At 36.3% G+C, this 22,287-nt stretch overlaps 1 protein-coding gene across 8 annotated transcripts in view; it reads right to left on the reverse strand.

Annotated features, from left to right (window-relative positions):
* Positions 1-22,287, reverse strand: part of LOC145245887 (globin-like) — a 420,901-nt gene that overhangs the window by 29,044 nt on the left and 369,570 nt on the right. Inside the window, exon 1 of one of the 8 annotated variants that reach the window (XM_080107983.1) lies at positions 11,945-12,387. The exons of the other annotated variants lie outside the window; for them this stretch is intronic. Within the exon in view, the coding sequence (XP_079964109.1) occupies positions 11,945-11,998 (54 nt within the window). The 5' untranslated portion in view covers positions 11,999-12,387. Of the gene's footprint in view, positions 1-11,944; positions 12,388-22,287 lie in introns of those variants that run through there. 8 annotated transcript variants of the gene reach the window in all.

Genomic DNA, 22,287 nt, shown 5'->3' on the forward strand with positions numbered 1-22,287 from the left:
TTTTTCCAGCACTTTCCAGAGAGCCTCACGGTTGACTGTGTCAAACGCCTTGGTTAAGTCCACAAACACCTGGCAAAGAGGCCTACGCTGTTCAATACATTTTTCCAAGAGCTGTCTAGCAGAAAACACCATATCCACAGTTCCTCGCCCACCTCTAAAACCAGACTGGGATTCCGGAAGGATATTAGGACATACACACTTTTCCAATCGGTTTAGCAAGAACCGTGCAAATACCTTTCCAACCGCACTCAGCAGCGAGATACCTCGATAATTTCCACAATCAGATCTTGTACCCTTTCCTTTGTTCAACATAACCAAGATGGCATCTACCCAATCTTGGGCAACCGGGTCACCCTGCCATACTGACAGTATAAAAGAGTGGACCACACAATGTACATTGACACCACCATGTACCAGCAGCTCAACAGGGATGCCATCCAGCCCAGGGGCTTATGGTCCGAAATCCTCTTCAACTACACCACACCTGGCGAAGGACGGGAAAAACTTGCTGAAAACCTCAGATGAAATTAAACATCAATGGCATGAACACTTTCATGATCTTTTTCATAACCCATCCAATGTTGATGTTGCTGCAATAGAAAGTATCCCTCAATGTTCCTTTTGTCCGGAACTTGATGTTGTGGAAACAGTTGACTGCATAAAACAGATAAACTCGAACAAAGCCCCTGGGCTGGATGGCATCCCTGTTGAGCTATACATACATACATACATATATACAAACACAGATAAAAACACAGAATAATATATATAATATAATATATATATATATATGTATATATATGTATATATATATATGTATATATATATACATACATACATACATACATATATACAAACACAGATAAAAACACAGAATAATATATATAATATAATATATATATATGTATATATATATATGTATATATATATATATAGATTTAGAATAAGAATAATTTAGAATAAGCCGGGAAAGCGTAAGAGTTCGGTGAACCTTTGGTTTAAATTAAATTAAAGAGTTGCTTCACTGGGAACGGTAGTTTCAAGAGTCCACCTTAAAACTTTAAATTTCTTTAAGTTCGATTATAAAGGCCATCAAATTTATGTTTATATGAACAAGCCAGGCCTACAACATTGAATGCATACTTCTTCGTTTATGAACACGAGGGATAGGTCCATCGAGTCGGCGTAACTACTTCTTGTTGTTATTCTAATCTGCAAGAGATACAAGAAGCATAGTTGATAGCTGTCGTTTAAAGCTCCATATTTCTCCACATGTTTTGTTAGGGTGGTCTTTCGTAGATGTGTTGTTCTGGTGAAATCTTATTCCTCCTAATTTGGATGGCAAAAAAAGCTGTATTTGTTCAACGGAGACTCTCGTGATTGAAATTACTACCCGAAACTGGACTGGTTCAACTGTGTTCAAATCTAAGTTATATTATCAGTAGGATGTAGCATCTAGAAGGAAATTGAAAAATACACGTGTTTGCTTGTAAGCGATTGGGAACGCGCTTAGCTGGTAGTCGGAGGGGGTAGGATAGGGATGGGGATATGGCTGTATGGGTGACAGGGGTGGGTTGGGTTGAATCGGGAGAGGTTTTCTTCGGTTATATTTTCGGTACATTTAAAAGTTTTAATGTAAATACTACTGGGTGGAGGGCTTAGTGTAAATGCGTTGATTTTTAAATAATTTCTTATTTGGGGGGAGGGCTCACCAGTGGGGTTTAGGGGTGGTAGTTAGATGGTTCAAAATTTAGGTTTTAAGCCTGTAGCCCTGGGAAGTGGTTTCTAAGCTATATTTTCAATTGGGTCTAGGTTTTATATTGTTTAGGTTTTATATTGTTTGTTGCATCGTGTGCTAGTTGGTTGTTTGGTTGCAATTTCACAGGTGGTGTTTAGTGTACATATTTTCGGGGATAGGGTTTGTTAGGCAAAGTTGTTTGTGGGCTTATGTTTAAAGCAGATATATGTTAATTAGGCAATGCCAAGATGCAGGCGATTCTAGGTTGGTAATTTATTTAAAGTTATGTAATGGTTGTGTGTTTAGAGGGTGTGCTAATATTTTATATTAAAGAGTTGAAATTTTATGGCGATTTTTTCAGATCACGAGTGCTTATGGGTGATTAAAAAATTTGGTATGGGGTGTTGTCAAATAGTCCAATACTAGGGGAAACTGTTAGTGATGGCTATTGTTGCATTTTATGGATAGTGAGGAAGCTCAATAAGCTAATTCCTGTCCGGTGGTGCATTTTCAGTGGGGTTAATCGCATTTACGTACCTGAACTTTCTCTTGTGCCTGCAACTGCAAATTATCTCTTGTTTTGAATTGAGGATGTTTAATTTTTTAGGCGCCGTTATAATCTCGGTCGCCTCGGCGTTACATAGAAGGCAGTATTTAGATCCTGGGTTGTATGACTTGAATTTTCTTAGTATTTTCCATTTTAATGTAAAGTCTATTTTGTTTTGTTTTAGATTTCTAAGTAGGTTAGATAGGGTAGTTTTTATTTTAGGGTTCTCCTTTGAGAATGATTGTAAATGGTTCGCAATTCTGGCCTTTATCGGGAAGGAGGATAATCCTATGTATGTATCTATTATAGAGCTTTGCGCGGTGCATCTAGAGGTACTTCATTTATCTGGAGGTGGCCTGAGTTTCTATGTTCAGGTCATGTGGAGCTTATACCTATCTGCTGTGTGGTCAGTTGTTCAGATTGTGTACTATTACTTATTGGGTTATGTGGATCCTCTCTGGTGTAATTCGTACTATGGTTTGGGCTGTCAGGTTATTAGTTGTCGTATTAGGCGGGAGTTTTGTTTCTGTACATGATTATATGACATCTGAATGTACGCAGTCATACTCCAGTTGGCAGCTATTTGGGTCGTTACGATTGCAGTTTGGTTGGGCTAGACTAGGATTGCCATTAATTATTTTCTGCGCTGATTCTATTTTCCTATTATTAGTGCTTATAATAGTTTGTGCTAGATTAGGCATAGTTGAGAAGGACAATTTGATAGAGTTTTTATTTAGGATCGTGCTGTATATGTGAGGATGCTTGAAAGAATCTTCTACTAATTTAAAGAATTCTTTTGGGATATTAGTTTGGATGTTATTATTATATGTTATTATTATATTAATATTATTATTATATGTTATTATTATATTAAACCAAATATTGGACTTTCTTCTGTTTCGTTTTTTTTTTGGGGGGGGGGGTGTTTGTTCAACTTGTATAAGCTTTTCATTGTTAGGAGTATTTGGCATATGATACTTATTATTCGATCTTGTCTTATTTTGCTTAGATTTGCGTTTAGTCATGTTGTGGGTTACTATGCCTAAGGAGCTGGATAGTTTTTAGCATTATTCTTAATTGTGTCTTTGTATCAAAGATTGCTAGTGCGTTGTTATAAAAGGTAGAGCTGTCATTGAAAATTTTATGGTTTGCAGAGACATTAGAAATTCTTTTGGACACCGAGGTAGGGATTGCCTTAATGACGGATCTGGGGTAATTGGAGAACTTGTGGACATAGTGTAGCGACAAATTTGGTTTATGGTAGGCGTAGTATGTTTCTTCCTTTAGGTTTAATGCTGCGTCTAAGAAGTTTGAGGTGCTTTTTTCATTCTCTTGTGTTATACTAAGGCCGAAACTTTTAAAAATTCTCTTAGTTTGATTATGGTCCTATTGTACATTCTGGGCCTAGCCCGAGATACTAATAGAGCGTTGTCCCTATACAGGCCGCCTTGCAGGTCGCTATTGCTGAATCTATGTTTAAACTCATTTAATAGGTAGATTCCTACCAGATCCGTTACTTGAGTCTGTCGCGCCAATCACTATGTCGAATTGATCAGGGGGTGTCTTTTCAAGTCCACAATTTATTATCAAATTGTATTAAAGTCTTTCTATGCTAGTAGGATTAGACTAATTTCTGAGTCAGAAAGGTCCGAGTTATTTTTAGCTAAGATGAGCGCTTTGTTTAAAAGAATAGGGGATATAGATTGGTAGTAGTTGTCAATGTCAAATGTTATGAAGTTTAGTCTTGATTTGTCTTTGAGGTTCATGAACCAATTTATAATATTGTCAGATGATTGCCAAAGAGAGAAGCTTATCTTCTTTTTTATACTTGGTATTATTCTATCTAATATGTTTTTACTTATTCTTCCTAGGTCTGATTTAGCGGGGCAGATTAGCCTGATACAGGGGTTGCTATTGAAGTTAGGCTTATGGTCCTTTAGGGTGAATCTTGGGGTATCTGGAGTGAAGATTTCTGTGTGGTTACTCAGGTTCATGCTAGTAAGTAGGTTCTTAGCTTGGTTGTTGATCTCTCTCTCTCTCTCTCTCTCTATATATATATATATATATATATATACACATATATTTATATATATATATAGTCTCAGCACGCCTAGCCTTCCCAAATGGCAACCTATCTGGTACGCGCTGTATTACACTTTCAATTTGTTTTTACATAAGCCGAATGTTTTGCTACACAGTTATGAGCATGTTCTAGTCTTTTAATATTTAGTAACCAGAGAACTCTTCAGGCAACGATGCTTATATTCAAAAGCGAAATTCGTAATAAACAACGAAAATCAACTTTCAGCAAAATAAGGTTTTAGTAAAAAAAGGTCAGGGAGTGAAGTTAAGCTGTGCGGAGAACAAGGTTGATTAGGTGTGGATTTTTCATGTTGGTGTGAGAGATAAAGACGTGGCTAGAGCGAAATGATTCAGAACACAAAAAAATAACTTTTAGATAGCCACTTTTAGTACGGAGAGGATGCCTGTTAATACTAGAAGACCGAAAGATGCTCATGACTGTGTAGCAGCACATTACTGTAAAAAACAATTGAAAGTGTAACTTGGTCTACTTCGGTATTCAGCAGTCTTGTATTAACCTCGTTATATTTCACTGGTTACCTTACCTCTGAAAAATAGCAACCGCAAATTATATATATATATATATATATATATATATATATATATATATTTATATATATATATATGTGTGTGTGTGTGTGTGTGTGAGGGTGCATATGTGTGTTAGGAATTATTCCTCGATATAAGCGTTTAAATTTAAATTTAAATTTATAAGTTTAAGCGGCAAATAAATGTTTATTTAAAAAATACAGAGGGAACAGATACTACACTTTGTTAGTAGCCATAAAATCAATATACTATTTTTGTTAGTAGCAATTCTGTATCATGATTTCCAAGTGGTATTCTAAATAGGGAACCATTAAAACGAAGAGTGAAAGAGAGAGAGAGAGAGAGAGAAAGAGAGAGAGAGAAAGAGAGAGAGAGAGAGAGGGGTGGGGAGTACTTGCTAAAAAACATGTTAGCTTAAACTGATGTTGTTCGTTTGACGATTTATCCATTCGAGCGAACACAGATTTCACAACCGGGTTAATCATGGTGTCATAATTGCACACTAGTGATATTTGGAATTATGGTGTTATTAGGGATAAGGTGACCGTGTCACTGTGTGTGTTACTTCCGGGGATGAAGGTTACTTGGTTTGCGTGCTGAAACACAGTTAAGTTCGAGATGTCAGTGGCGAGGTCAACTGTTTGTTGAACGACAAGTATCGCGTTACACGGAAAGCTACTCTGACGAGACAATGATGAAGTTACTTGTTCGGATAAATAGAAGTCAACACCCAAAGTGAATTAAGTAGAAGGAATTTAAAGATAAACTCAAAATGTCGGAGATAATTCACCTTCTTTCTTCGACGAGAAAAGGGCACAAATTTCAATTGGGTTTTTGATTAAAAACTTCTTGTTAACGATTTCTAGCGTGACTTCTGGCTGGGAAAGGAGAGAGACAACGATCGTGTCTTTAGGAATGTGCTAATACGCGCCCCAACAAAAATGTTAAAAGTATTTAATGAGAAAATGGATAAGTATGACGCAAAAAATTAATGAACGCGTGAAAACAAACATGGCGACCAGTGAAAACAATACGGAATACAGACTCGAATACCTCTAAAAATCAACTTTTTTTAAAGGTAAGCCTTTAGTTAGTACTCTATCGCACACTGACCATTAGATTGATAAATGAAACATCATTTATTTAAAGAGGTGTGCGTGTTCTCGTCAAGTGATTATAATATGGGGGATCGATTTATAAAAATTGTGCACACACGTAAGTATACAAAAAAGATTTTCTGATAATTAAAAAAATTGTAAATGTCAGATGACGAAACATGAAGATTGCGTATTACAAAAAAAAAAAAAAGAAAAAGAAAAAAATCGAAAAAAAAAAGAAAAGAAAAAATCGCCCGAACAAAAACCTTTGTAAATGTCGGGTGACACAGCTTAAAGATAGCCATAAATATGTATATAAAATATTCGGAAAAAGAAAATTTCAAGCGAAATTAAAAAAAGGCCGAACTGCTTAAAAAAGAGTAACTTCGCGAAATTTCGCTTAAAAACACCGCGTGATTCTAAAATGGGTGATCGATTTCCTAGAACGTTGAATTAAAACTGAGCACCCTTAAAAATATGTATAGTTTTTTGTTAATTTGGTAGATTAGTGTTCATTCGATAACAATCCGCTGATAAAAAGTAAAAAAGACGAAATATATATATAGGGGAGGTACACGTGAACACGTTTTTAATATTAATTTAAGTGCGACAAAAAAACTGAAATTTATATATCTACATATTTTCATAGCTAATCACACCCCCCACACACATATATATATATATATATATATATATATATGTATGTATGTATATGATTATTATTTTAGATCAAATGTTCCCTAAAGTAAAAATCCAACGAATTTAACGCGGTTATTGACAGTTCTAAATAAAAAGAGCAATATTTATATAATTTTGGATAAAAAAATTACATGGTTACGATAGTAAAGCTACTATTTTGGGTCAAATGATTACTTTCATCGGATAACTTAAACGTCCGATTTTATGGACATGCTCTTAAAATTTAAAATTTGCTTACCTAAAATTAAATATATATATATATATGTATAGTCGCACTTAAATTAATATTAAAAATGTGTTCACGTGTACGAGTAATACCTCCCCTATATATATATATTTTTTTTTTCGTCTTTTTTACTTTTTTTTTATTTATGTATTTGTCTCTATTTTCCTGTCTTATTCGTCACCCCCCCCCCATCATGCTACGAAGTAAACTAACGAATAAAAAAAAGATGCCGAAAATTATTCTCTATTAGAGTAGATAATGTTAGGACTTGATAAAAAAAAAAAAAAAGTTAGGACTTTTTTAACAATAAAAAAATGTAAATTAAATATTTTACACATCTGAACGTAACGACTTTTATTCTATAAATAGATAGGCACTCGTCCAAGTTATCCGGAAATAGAAATCTTCTTACGTTCTAGAAAGACACGACGACATGCCAGCTACCAGTTGGCAAAAAGACGGCGGACGGAACATTATGGCAAACGCGTTAAGTATTTTTAAAACTTATCCTAAATGTTTTTATGTTACCTTGTTTTTAAACTTGTTTTTCTTGTTTTATTTATGTATTTGTTCTATTTTCTTGTCTTATTCGTCACCCTCCATGCTACAAAGTAAACTAACGATAATAAAAAAAACAAAATGCCGGAAATTATTCTCTATTAGAGTAAATAAAGTTAGGACTTTATTTAAATAATATACTTAATATATACTATTACTGCAAGCTTGTCTATATTGAAAATGCTTGCTTCCTTGCTAGCCAATCAAACCATCTAATATAGTTACTCTTATTTTCAATTACATTCGAAATATAATACAGTGCCATTAGCAAAGAAAAGGTTACCTATGAAAACGAACCTCCTAAATTAAAACCTTGAATAATTATCTAAACTCGAATGTAAATAATTATTAAGCCGACTTTACAAATTGATAAAAGTTAATTATTGGATTTTAATTAATTATAAGGTGAAACTCAAATTATTCAAACTCGATAGATAACGACAAACTTCCACCCATTAATATGGGAGGGGAGATTATCATCAAAGGTTTCCTGAATTGATAACTTAGCACCGGACTTACTACTTAGATATAAATAAGTCACTTGTACCCATTCCCCTCCTCCCCCTTTTTTAATGGAGAGTAGATAATACAGTGGATGTGTTATCGGCAGCTCCAGTAACCCTCGCTTCTCCTTTTTTTTGTCCCTCAGTCCTCATTCAATGAATGATTTTTCTGACAAAGGGTGAACAAAAAGCTGCTTAAAGGTCGGAAGTACTTGATGACCAGTAGTCTGAGATGTCGGAATTTTTTCTGTCTCTGTCTGTCCTTATGGCCATGTCACTAGTAAGGGTGCTGGAGGTAAACGTTTTGTCTGGGCTGACGTTATCCGCCTGATAGTCAGGGACCCGAACCTTGGATCAACTACTAAGGAGGCTGTCCTATCAGCAGGCGCAAAGTACTTGGACTGCTGTATTGCCATTTGGTGAGTGGATCTAGACCATGCAGTAGTCTCTGGTGGGGGCTCTCGATGCCATACTAGTGGGTAATTGTTACGGCTGTACCTTTTCGTGTCCTACAAAAAACAAACATTTTTTCCTGTCTTTTTCTCTCTTACTTTCCCTCTCTGTACTGCTCTAACCAAGTATGCCGACCTATTCCACAAATCCTAAAACCTCAACATGAAATATCTCCAGAATAAAAGCTCGAATAAACCTAAAACCCTATCTTCCAACGTAGACCCCTACTACCAGGTCTCCTTCTCCAACATCAGGGGTCTACGTTCCAACCTTCCAGAGGTTGAAACCCAATTACAGGAGACGAAACCGAACATATTATTTCTAAGTGAAACTGGAATAGGGCCGACCATTTCCCTAGATGAGTTCATAATTAACGGACACTCTAACTTAACAGCTAAATCTGACCCCCAAGATCGCCATGGGCATGGAATATGTGCCTACATTAAAGATGGCTTCTCGTGTGGCAGGGATATCTCTAGAGAAGATCCTAATTTACCCTATATGTGCTTCCGGGTTGCACTTGCAAACACCACTACATTTATATTTGCCCTCTATCGGCCCCACAACAGCGGAGTTACTATCATTAAGAGCATATCTGAGGAAATAGACCACATACTGTCTGCACATCCCTCGGCTAACATCCACATCTGTGGTGACTTCAACGTCCATAACGTGGAATGGCTGACCCATTCAAATAAGACAGATGATGAGGGGGAGGTTTTGTCATGATTTTGCCATTGCTTATGACCTCACTCAGATTGTTCGCGAACCCACCTGTGTGCCTGATACACCCGGTCAATATGCAAGCCTCCTAGACCTTTTTCTCTCAACTTCCCCTGAGCTATGTTCATGTTCCGTTCATTCTCCTCTAGGATTCTCCGACCACTCCGTCGTATCAGTTAAGATAAAAACGAAATGTAATAAGTCCCCAGACGTACCCCTCTACTGTACTGTATACCGATACTCTATGGCTGACTGGGATAACTTCCGTACATTCATATCTGATTTACCTCTGCACTCCATGTTTAAAAAGGAAGTGTCCTCTATAGTAACAGATCTGACTAATTGTAGGCATAGACCAATTCATACCATCTAAAAAATTCCAACAAAAACCTAACAGCCAGCCATGGTTCTCCCCAGAATGTACTGCTGCTATCGCGCACAGAAATCACTTTTTTCATAGCTACCAACGTAATAGATGCACTGAGACTAAAGCTGCTTTCAGGACTGCCAGCAACCACTGTAAAAGAGTAATAAAAAATGCAAGAGAGCTATATGCCGTGTCTGTTAAATCCAAGGTAGCTGATCAGCGGCTTGGTTCCCACCAGTTTTGGCAAATAACAAATAGGATCCTGAACAGAAGTGTGCGTTCTATCCCAACCATTATCAATGGACCAGAGGTCATCTCGTCAGCGTCAGACAAGGCCAAACTATTTGTAAAGAACTTTGCAGCTAATTCTACCCTATGCTACGAAGGCCATCAACTCCCCATATTTCCTCCTATAACACAGAACAAGCTAGGTAACATACAAATATCTGTGCATGAGGTCGCCAAGCTAATCAAGAACCTAGATTCCAGTAAAGCAACTGGCCCTGATGGCATCCCAATTATAGTGTTAAAAAAGCTTCAACCAGAACTCGCTCCCATACTTATGAAACTATTTAAGCGCTGCCTTAAGGAGAAGTGCTTTCCGACTCCCTGGAAGGCCTCATCAGTTTGCCCTGTATTTAAGAATTCAAGAGATAAGTCATCTCCCTCTCAGTACAGACCAAATAGTTACCTGTGTGTTATGAGTAAGTTGCTGGAATCAATATTAAATAGAGAAATAGTCAACACCCTCAGCAGAAACAACCTTCTTAGTGACACACAATATGGTTTCCGCTCTGCAAGATCTACCTCAGATGTGCTGACGGTTATATCTTACAGGATTAGTGAATCTCTTGACAAAGGCTTCATTTCTAGGGCAATTGCTCTTGACATATCAAAGGCCTTCGACAAGGTATGGCATAAGGACCTACTTCACAAGATTTCCAGCTACGGTATAACTGGAAATGTTTTCTCAATCATTAAATCATTTCTCTCCGATAGGCTCATAAGAGTAGTGATCGATGGACAAAAATCGGAGGCCTGCAATATAAATGCTGGAGTCCTTCAGGGGTCAATCCTGGGCCAAACTCTCTTCCTGATCTGCATCAATGACCTCCCTAAACACATACTTAAATCATTCGTTGACATCTTTGCTGATGACACGACTATCTACGGCAACACATCAAAGGCTGTAAATGACAAAGTTCTCTCTGATTCTCTCTCCTCTGATCTCGAGCGCGTGGTTCAGTGAGGGAAGACGTGGCTGGTTACCTTTAATGCATCCAAAACCAAACTCCTATCCTTACATCATCAACGCTCTGATCCCCATCTGGCATCAATTAGGATGGATGGCTCTCGTCTGGGTGAGGCCCCGTGTTTTGACAAGCTTCTGGGCTTGACCTTTACTCCTGATCTGAAATGGAACACGCACATCAAGTCTGTTGCATAGGTCGCTGGAAAGATGGTGGGATCATTCTACCGCTCCAGAAGACATCTCACTACTGATGCAATTCTGTCTATATATAAAAGCCAAGTACGCCCAAGGATGGAATACTGTTGCCATATCTGGGCAGGAGCTGCTAAAAACAGCCTATTCTGCCTTGACAGAGTACAAAATAGACTTCGTGGCTTAGTGGGGGATGCCCTTTTCTCTACCCTGCAACCTCTCTCCAATAGAGGAGACGTTGCGAGCCTATCCTTGTTTTATCGTTATTTCCATGGCAGGTGCTCGTTTGAACTCCAATCTCTGGCCCCCCTCGCCAATCTTTCACGAAAAACACCCGTCTAGCTGAATCCACTGTGAAAAATTTCCCCCACTCTTTATCTGTGCCTAAATCAAAACGTGGATTCCACGAACAAAGCTTCTTTCTTGGAACTGCACGCCTGTGGAACTCTGTTCCGTCTGCCTTCTTCCCACCGGACTACAACTTGGATGTGTTCAAGTCCAACGTTAACAAATTCCTAATGAACCGCCCCCTTAAGTAAACACTTCATCAAATCTCCACACTAACGTAATGTACTTGCAATAACCCTTATCCCAGAGTGGCTTCCGGGCCTTGATAAGTGGTGATCACTGTGTAAAAAAAAAATATTTATATTTATTCCAGAATAAAAATATCCAAAAATAATGGCCAAAGAATTACCACGAGGTTGTTGATAGGCCCAATTAGAGAGAAAGACATTATTTTATTCAATTTAGGTAAACAAAATTACCATAAGTAGCTACAATAATTCTACTGTTTCAGTCTTAAAATATATCGTCAGGCGATAGTCTTCCTTTGTTCTTACTCGAGGTCAGTCATTTAATGAAAATGAAAACTGAGTATTAAAAATAGAAAAAAAAAAGAAATGTAGGACATAAGAAAAGGAAGAAGAAAAAAGTGATTGAGATCTTTTTAACTTACATTTTTGGCCAAGATCAAAGTGTAGTATCTGGTCTTCAGATGCGGAACTTCCATTTCTCGTTCTCTTTCAGTGGAGGAGAAATCCTTCACGACTGAGACAATTTTTATTTTTTGTACCTTTTCTCCACGTTAAAAAACGACGCTGGTGTCTAACCTTGTCCCGTGGGGAGGTATTGTAAATAGGTACATGTATGTTTTTTTAGGAAAGGGGATGCTAGTTAAATTCATTACAATGAAGGTGTATTTCGGTACTTAAATTATGTCAGAACGCCCACTTGTGTTATGCGATCGAAAATAATGAGTCTCTCAATTGAAGATCATATATGAAGAGGAAAAAGCTTTTTCAGTTGTCTGCAATCTGTTTAGGACATAATGTACTTATATGTTTTATTCCCGGTCTTGTAAAGGATAATGTTGATTAAATTTGTGGATAAATATTTAGTCTGAAATAAAAATGAGATTTAATTTTAAAATCTTATTCAGATTTATTATGAAAAATCCACTATTTTAGTTTTATAATCATCTTATGAATATTTTCTTAGGAAAAAAACGTCAAACCTCAAATAAAAATAATGATTAAGTAGATTAAATTATCTATTTTATATCTAATTTATAAAAGTTGTTGCTATACATTTTATTAGAATTAAGTTTAATATAATGGATAGATAGTTAATATATTATAGGAATTAATACTAGTTTCTACATAACACTAATTAAAATGTATTTATTTATTTTATTTAATCCTATGTAACAATAATTATTATTTAGTTTTATGATTTATGTATCTCTATGTCGTAAAATTAATATATTGATCTGACTGGATTATATTTACAAATATTATAGAGGGGAGTTTATTGTATGGTAACATAAAGAGAAATGGTTACAATTAATAATAAGCCTGAACATTTCATTTGTTTAATTGTAAAATTATAAAATTAATTAAAAAAAACAAGGTAAGACGTGTTTATTCTTACAAAATGGTTGGGTTAATTTTCTGACGTTCAATACATTTGGTAAGTTATGATAATTATAAGTGTTGAACAGCGTTTTGGTTTTTTTAGAGAAAATGTAATATGTTAGTGAAGGGGAAATATTAGTAGGGAATTGAGAATCTATCGAAGTATATTTTATATATTTGTCTAGCCAGTGTATTGGGGAACAAATTTAAATGAGTTAATGTATTATAGTATTATTTAGATCTGAAGCAAAATGCGGTTCATAGTTGATAAAAATATTGATACTAAAGGGAAAGTTTTGTTTTAAATAATTACTTTTAGTTTATCAAATAATGTTTAGTTTTCTCAGAAGGTGTTATAATGCCTAAATTTAAGGAGGTTTCTTGCTTTTTATTTAATAATTAATCCATATTTTTAAATCTCATAATATATAATTTTTCAGTAAGACATAAATAACAAAGTGAATTAAAGGAGAAAACATTTTAGTTTTTTTTTTTCTTTAAAGATATTTCACTTAAGAGTTGGTGTAAAGTTTTGTTCGCTATAATATGGAGAAAGTGATTTTATCTTTATACTTAAAGTGCTACCAGCCATAACGATATAAGGTTTAAGACATTGTGGCTTTATATACAACAGAGCCTATAAAACAGTTCCCATTAAGTGGACATTCGCTTTTATTCAAACAGTTACATGATTTAATCATTTAACTAAACTATTTCTGTTTCATTCATTTAGATTAAGAATTTTCCAGTAGTGCTTTTTAATTATTTTTTCTAGATTGTCACTATAACTATAACCTAATTCTACTGTTTTTGTTAAAAAGTTTATGCAATATATGACTAGGTGGAAGATGTATCCTTACTTGATTGAGAAATTAAATTTAATATATATACATATATATATATATATAAGTTATAAAGCCGAACAAATGCGTTTTTAATTAAATAAACATATTGTTTATTTAATTGCAAATTTTTGGTTTTCAAAGAAACGTTGTTCAAGTAGGGATATGTAAAGCGTTCCGTTTGGTGTTTCTCTGGAGGAATAAGATTTCTGTTATATGTAAGTCCGAGGGTGTGACGCAGTAAAGAAAGTAATATTTCCTCGTTGAAAGCATTTGAAACATTTTAATATGAAACAATTTTATCGTTCTACTCTGTAAAACAACGAAAGATTAGCTTCAATTTCTTATATATATATATATATATATATATATATATATATATATATATATATATATATATATATGGTAGAACGATACAATTGTCGCCCTAAAGTAAACATATGTCTACACCGTACCTTTGTTGAAAAAGGTTGTGAATAAAGTATAAAAAACGCATATTAGAAATGTTATCTGACGTTTTTCTAGCTCACAGGTGTGAAAAATCAAGTGAGAAAAGATAGATTCAAAATGTATACCGATGGATACACTTTCAATCTCCCTCCAGATTCACTTGGACTTCCAAGCTCTGAATCTTTCAGTCTTTCAAATCAGACCGTGGAAAAACGTAACATCTCCCTTAACTAAACCCTTAATTGAAGCGTCCTAAGTCTCATTTGCGCTAGACCGTAAGCGTTCAATAGCTATTCCGAGGATGAAGTGTGCGATTTTCCCCACTGTCGCCCTTCGGAATGTTTCAGAATGCCAAAACTAGGAACATCCCACATACATAGGCTTAGGTACTAATTTTGATACCTTTAATTCACATTAGGGCAACATTTTACTTCTAAAATTGTTACGTATCGGCGGCATATATATTACTTTAACCTTACTATTTACTCTGAGTGATTTGTCAACCAATGGCTTCACTGTCCTTATTCCCATACGTCTGTGTTGTGGAAATTCATTCTCCAAAGCCTGCTAGTAAGAGAAGAGTAGAAAGTCGTAGCACTCCTTCTAAAGTCAAGCCTGGCTCTCTTTGTACTGTGGCCGAGTCCTATTGCCACACGTAGGTTCTTCCAGCGGCCTACTGATTGCACAAGGGCATTACCACACTCTTCGACACATCCAGGTACACTTTGGTTTGGACTTTCAAGCCGACTTCGAAGATGTGAGGTGGCATGATGTGGCCCTCACTGGAAATCGCACCAAAGATCATAACCGTGGGTCGTCCGATGCGTTGAGCTGTGCCCTTAGGAGTTGAATCTGAGTTTTCATTTAGAGGGCGCTGGCAATGGTTCTGTTGTCATAACTTCGATCGGTAAAGAGCATGAATTGTACTATAGCGCATCTCCAATCTCGCTCATTAAGCATTGCATCACTTTCAGGCATGATATTTCAGACACGGTAAAAGGCTTCTATCGCTCTTGGGATTTATATAGAACACACCAACTAGTAGATGGTCTGCAACAACCACAGCAACAAAAAGAAAGCCAGTTTTCATCAAACGGGAATTAAATCATGCCGTCTTTTCTAGGGCGACAGTTTTCTCGTCCATCTCTGTATATATAGTTAGAAACAGTTTACGCTGTTCAAACAACGCTTCGACGTTAACTCGCGTCATCGAAACGCTGAGTGATACGTGTAGACTGCTTTCAAGTTCATGTCATACCTATATTTGAACTTTATTATCAGAAATAAAGAAAGTGAGAGAAAGATAGTGAAAGAAGAAAAAAAAAGAAAAAGAGATAAAACAGGAGATAGATAATTTATGGAAATAAAACAAGAGTAACAGAAAGAGAGAGAGAGAGAGAGAGAGAGCGAGAGAGAGAGAGAGAGAGAGAGAGGGGGGTCGAGATGTGAAAAGAGAGATATTAATAGGAGTGTGTTTTACTTGCTTGAGGTAAACTGTTAATGGTGGCAACTCTCATGCTGCGAAAATTTTCTGCGTTGAAGGTCAACATCCCTGAACAAGATAAGTGGAAAATCCGAGAAAGCCTTCATGTTCCCTATTAATATGGCGTGTAATAAGTTGCTTTGCGTTTAAATGACAAATTGGCGGGGGTGGTGGTGAAGATGAACGTCTCAATAAAGAAATTATTATTTATAGGAAGGCTTTATTTTTTCATTTACAATATTTTATTTGTTTTAGTATTCATTTCCTATTTCCTATCACATTAAAGGCATCTTTTGTAGTCGAGAAATAAACCTTTATACACAACTGAACTCTATCACTTAACAGTTATGAATTATAAACGGCCTAGACTAATGGTTGGCCCAAAATTCAATTACTTTCTTTTTATTTTATTTCATTTTAGAGTGAAAAAAGAGTTTAAGAACATCATTTGATGTTCATGAATTTCTAGCATTTATTAAATAGTCGAAAGAGCTTGAAAGAAAATTCATATTCCTAATCGAACATACAAATATGAACACTCTTATAATTTTATAGTTTTGTTATTTTGTTTTATTTACAGTTTACTGTCGACATTATTCTTTTGTCTTTGCTTCTGATAAGTTTGGCTGTCTAAGCCAAACATTACCAAAAACACTCGACTAGCGCCAACCACTATAAACGATTTCCCTCACTCTCTATGTACGCCTAAATCTAAATGTAGATTCCATGAACAAAGTTTTTTCCCCAGAATTTCTCGCATGTGGAACACTGTTTCGCTAACCTGCTTCCCGGTTGAATACAACATGGTTACTTTCAAATCCAATGCAAATGTAAGCCTCTCTGGCCCAGGTCAGCAGATGGCCTCTGACCTCATAAAAAATGAAATGGTCGTGATTGTCTTCTTCCGGGAGATCTTCACATAAATTCTCAGCGTCGCAGGTTTCGTATCGATTCTACTGAAAATCAATTAGCTTTGCGTGCACGCCAGAAAAGGAAAACATACTCCGGGGGTTCTAACTACGAAAAAGTAAATTTCACAAAAATTACAAGTTTTTACATATATACATCGTTCAGTTTGATTACACAAAAACATCAAGATTCTCCAAAAATCTTATTCTTTGTTCCTACGATGGCAGTCAGAATGTATGGAGCGGTCTGTGGCGTTCTTAGAACGTGTGTTTTTCTCGAGATTTGGCTTCAATCTGCTTAATTCGGCCTGGGTATTTGCTTAAATACTAAGGTAACAGGTTTGGTCGGGACGATCCGCTCGACCAACCAGACTTACACACGTCAAACGGGGAATACCCGACTCTTTTGCGTGTGTATTTCAACAGGTCATCCATAGCCTGCAAATCTGGGACAAAAACTAAATTTCTCTTACACGCCCCCAAAAGGTCACACCTGCCACTCAGAAAGCCCGGATGTCTGAGCAGGTGTTTCCTTAGGTCAAGCGAATGCACGATTTCATTCAACATTATTCTGACATTTCCTGTCCTTTTTTAAAACAATAAAATATCTGTCTGTTTTTACAAAGCACAATAAATTCGTCCCTTTTTATAGGTAACCTGCCGCTGTCCGGGATTCAATCAACGTTTAACGGACAATCTCAACATATTTATCCGGCCTTACTCAGGGTTTTAGCGGATCTTAATCTCCCAAATGGGGAGCAGTGTCGTTCCTCTAAGCGGCACGTCATACAAACAGTTCTTATTGAGCTGTCCCCATAAATAATCAAATTCTACCAAATTTATACCATTAACATTTAGTACACTACCAACTTACATGCATTACCTTTATCTTTGGCCTTCATGCTTTGATAAGTGGTAACTCCTAAGTAAAAAAAGTGTTTATTAATTAAACGGCCCGTAAAGAAATAGAAATGAAAAATAAAAATATTTCTATATTCATCAACGTTCCGTCTTTCCATGATGAATTATTGATACGAAGAAATAACACATTAATCTGATTTTAAAAGTACAAGAATTGTTCCAGAATAAAAATCTTTAATTTTTTTTGCCTCCAAAAGTTGAAGTGTTATGAAAACGGTAGTGGCAGCTTTTGTGCTGAAGAATTTATTTTTCTACATAATTACCAACATCCTCAATGCACTTTTGCTAGGAATTCAATGTCACATCTCTGTTTCTAACGCACGTCCATGACATGCGTTGCTTTCTTAGAGTCTCACACCATCAATATCTGCAACAGAGAGATGAACATTTCAGGTCATAAATGCATAAGTTCAGTTATCATAACAATGCAATTTGCAATCCCCTCTGATCAATACAGGCGGAAGAATAAATTGAAGGCATTACTTTAAGAACGCCTCTTGTAGTAAGATTGTATATCTAAAATCAAAAATAGATTTAAGAATACCAACATTCATAATAAAAGGGGCCATGATGACCCGTGGAGTAACGGATAAAGTAGTACGTAAAATTCAGTTGTAAATTACACTCTTCTGGGGGTTGATGGTTCAAATCTCAGTGCAGGCGATACTCAGATTTTAACTGCGAATTACTCAAGATTTCTACACAGTCATGAATCTGAGCATGCTACACCTGCAGATTAAATAAAGGCTTCCATTCGAAATTCAGCGAAGATTCCCGAGTACGACAGAAATTTTTCAGAGTTTTCTTAATTTTTTATTTAATATGGCTGCTGTTTTCGAGCAACAGTAAAAACAAATGAAGAAAATGCAAGTCAAGAACACGGAAAACAAAAAACATCTTCATCATTTCGCGAAGAGATGGGGTGGAAATTGTTTTAATTTATAATTTAACAAACGAATAAATTATCTGACTTGTTTACGAACGAACCGAAATGCATTATGGCGGAATTTAATTTCATACTGAAATTAATATAGAGAGATACTCACTGACTTGTCTGCTTGAGCGCAGTATATGTGTGTTCAGGGTGTCTTTGTTTAGAATTTGTAATATAAAACTGGAGTGCATCTACCAGGAGTAAATTGATCGGAAAACAATGAACACTCAACTCGACAAGCAAATTGCTTCATTGATGGTTAGTGGTTTACAAAAAAATTAAATAAATAACACTATGATGAAACAAACTGACGCTATTAAAAGACGGCCATATTAAAAATGTTTCCTCACTTCCGCGTCTCCGTCTCCTCATGTCTTATCTGTTATATCCAGCCTCCGCGCTTAGCGGCAGGATTGCTTCCTGACACACATACGCTAGTTGGAGCTGAAGGTCACGGGCACTTAACCAAATTATAGCCAATTCTCTGTTCGCGTCTGACAGGGTCAGTCGCAGCGTTTTCTCTAACTTGCAAACGATAACAGAAACTTATTTCACACGTTTCACAAAGAAGCTTTGAGTTATAACAGAAACACCGATTGGCTGAATTAAGTCACTCGTGAGGACTTATTTATTTTTGTATTTATTTAGTCATGAGTCACTGCTTATTAAGTCCAAATGCATTTTTTTTACTTGTGAGTCACTACTTATCAAGGCCAGAAGGCAACTTGAGGATAAGGGTTAATGAATGTAAAGTGGTAGTGCAATAATAAATTGGGTAGAATCTGATTATTTAAAGACGGCTCAACAACAACTTGTTTACATTGGATTTGAAGACTACCATATTGTATTCAATCGGGAAGCAAGCCAGTGGAACAGTGTTCCACAAATGAGGAGTTCTGGAAAAAAAAGGCTTTGTTCATGGAATTTGCGTTTTAGATTCAGGAGTGCGAGAAATATAGTGGTTTCAGCTAGTCGAGTGCTTTTTGTGAAAGTTTCGCAAGGGGGAAAGCGAGATTGGAGTTCAGTTGACCACTTGCCATGAAAATAACGATAGAGCAGAGACAGATTCACAACGTCTTTTCTGTGGGAAAGGGGTTACAGGGAAGAGAAAAGGGCATCACCTACTAGGTTTCGAAGTCGTTTTGAACTCTATCATGGTTGGATAGAGCGCGTCGAGCATCTCCTGCCCAGATGTGACAAAAATACACAATTTAAGGGCGTACTTGGCTCACCTAGCGGTAGAGTGATCCAACCATTTTCTCAGGGATCTTGGAAACAAATTTGGTGTCTGTGTTCCATTTCAGATTAGGAGTAAAGGTCAGTTCCAGAAGCTTCCCTAAGGCGAGAGGGCGTGATAGGGGTTGGAGCGATTTTGATGAAAGGTGAGAAGCTTGGTTTTCGATGTATTGAAATTTAGTTTGAGGACTAAAATTGTCACTTGAATGATGAAAAATATTACAAGAGGATTGAAACTGATAACTGTAATGTACAATATCTAATTATCTATGAGGATAATTATTTGTTCACGTTGGATTTAAAGATGGCTGTTGTATACTATACGGAAGCACACTCGTGGTAACGTTTTTTTAATGATTGAAAGTTAAAAATTTTGTGAAAAAATAGTAAATTTTTGTAAGATTTAGTTTATTCGGAATCCTTTTTTAATCTTGGATATTATTTTCACAACGTTTTGGCCGATTAAAACTCCGATCTTCATATGTATTTTGTCGATCTCGGGTACCTTTCTTTCGAACTCGTGGATCTGCACAGAATTTCGAACAGAACGAAAAAAAAATCTAAGAAATATCCATTTTCCTCCGTAAGCCATAGCTTATTTTACTAATGAGTAACCGCGTTAAAATCAAAAGACACTCAAAGAGGAATATTATAAGGGGGTACAATAGAATTGAACGAACGTAAATTGAATAGTTATGATAATGGTTGGTTGGTTGGTTGTTTTGTTTTACGGCATATCAACCCTTTTCAGGTTATTTAATGCCGAATCTGGTGATTTTGAAGAACGATTTTTTAATATAGTATATTTATTTTTTAAGTCGTATTCTATTTAACCCATAGTTGGGACCCTAACAGGTGCTACCACTCCGGGTCAGAGTGGACCTGGGAGCAATGGCAATTAAAGGGTGGCTCCACACTCCCTAAGGCCTGCAAGCTGGCGCCCTCACCATCGGATATAGTTTAAGGTCATATCCAGGACCGATAATGGTTTATGGTAATTATTTATTGACATTAGATCTGAAAGTGATCATGTTGTAACCTGTAAGGAAGAAATACTGCAGCAACGTGTTCCACAGATGGGAAGATTTTTGGAAAGAAATCGTGTACCTGGAAATTCCGTTTGATGTAAGACACACGGAGGAAGAAAGAAAAGTTCCGATGCAGTAGAGAAACAATTTTTACCGTAAATGTCGTCAAATTTAAACTTATCCCACCGTCAATAAGAATGAGATTCGGGCATTTGTTACAGTAATTAACCGAAAAAAAAAAAAGATTAAAACCAGATATGCAATAAATGAATGTTGCCAAAAGCAAGACTTTCTACCTGGATAAGCCTGTTTGTGTTTAAACTTATTCAAAAGCATGTTTTTTATTTAAAAAAAACTTAGTATTAGAATGTAAATGGCTATTCATAATCATTTCGCAATGACCCTCGATAATTGCTCAAAATAAAAAATTAAACAAATGCTGGTAGAAACACATACAAATAAATGTTAACATTCCAGTGAAAATATGTTTTATCATTTTGTTTCTATTTTTGAGCGATTAGACAAAATTAAAAAGTTCGAATGTGCCGAAAATTATTATGATTTTACGTAAAATTTATGTGCGAAACTGTTTTTTCCTACTCGAAATTCTAAAAGATTGTTATTTTCTTTTTCTGCAACGTAATCATCTAAAAAAGCAGAATCTCATTTTAGGTGAGTGATTTAAAGGAGTTAATCTATTTGCCATGAACTGGTTCCTTATTTTGCATACCAATCGTCGATTCTTTTTAATCATTCATAAAAATTTCAATGGGATTTGTTTTAACGAATTTTGTAAACTAAAGAGTGGAACGATAAAAGCGTCTCCCAAAGGAACACCACAACTTTATTTTAACAAATTTATTGAAAGAATCATATCAGGTAACTTGAGTAGAGTTCACATATGTTCAATCTCAATCACCGTCTCGATACGGGTCTGGAACTGGGAGCATGCCTTTTTCACAAGCGCAGGCGGAGCCCGACAAATACTCGGCGGCTGCAGGCGATCTGGCTGGTTTTCATGTTGTGGGAGGTTATGTTGGTGATGTTTTCGACGTATGACAAAACGAAGTAGTCCAGCGAGTTCAGGTTAGGGTGTGAGTGGGCCAGTGTCAGAAGAGTACAAATCGTAGCATTCCTTCTGAAGTCAAGCCTCTCAGTGTCTTCCAGTGGCTACCTGATTGCACGAAGGTGATCACCACACTCTTCAGCGCATCCAGGTACACTTTGGTGTTGACTTTCAAGCCGATTTCGAAGATATGAGATGGCATAATGTGGCCCTCACTTAGAACCACACCAAAGACTGTAACCGTGGCCGGAAACTTTGTTTTCATCACCCTGGGCACATCCCTGTTATTTCTGACAATCTCGCGATGCATTTTGAAGGTGCTAGCAATGGTCCTGTTGTCATAAGTTGGATTGATAGAGAGCATAAGTTGTACAGCGGCGCATCTCCGATCTCGCTCGATGAACCTTGTTTCACTTTCAGACATGATGGGAGGCGGCTCCGATCGCTCTTGGAGTTTGTGCACAACTTGCCAACAGGTAGATGGTCTGCAACAAAAAAGCAAACCAATTAACAGGAA

Source organism: Euprymna scolopes, chromosome 1 (assembly GCF_053919585.1).
Source record: "Euprymna scolopes isolate OS-2025 chromosome 1, ASM5391958v1, whole genome shotgun sequence".
In the NCBI taxonomy this organism is placed as follows: domain Eukaryota; kingdom Metazoa; phylum Mollusca; class Cephalopoda; order Sepiida; family Sepiolidae; genus Euprymna; species Euprymna scolopes.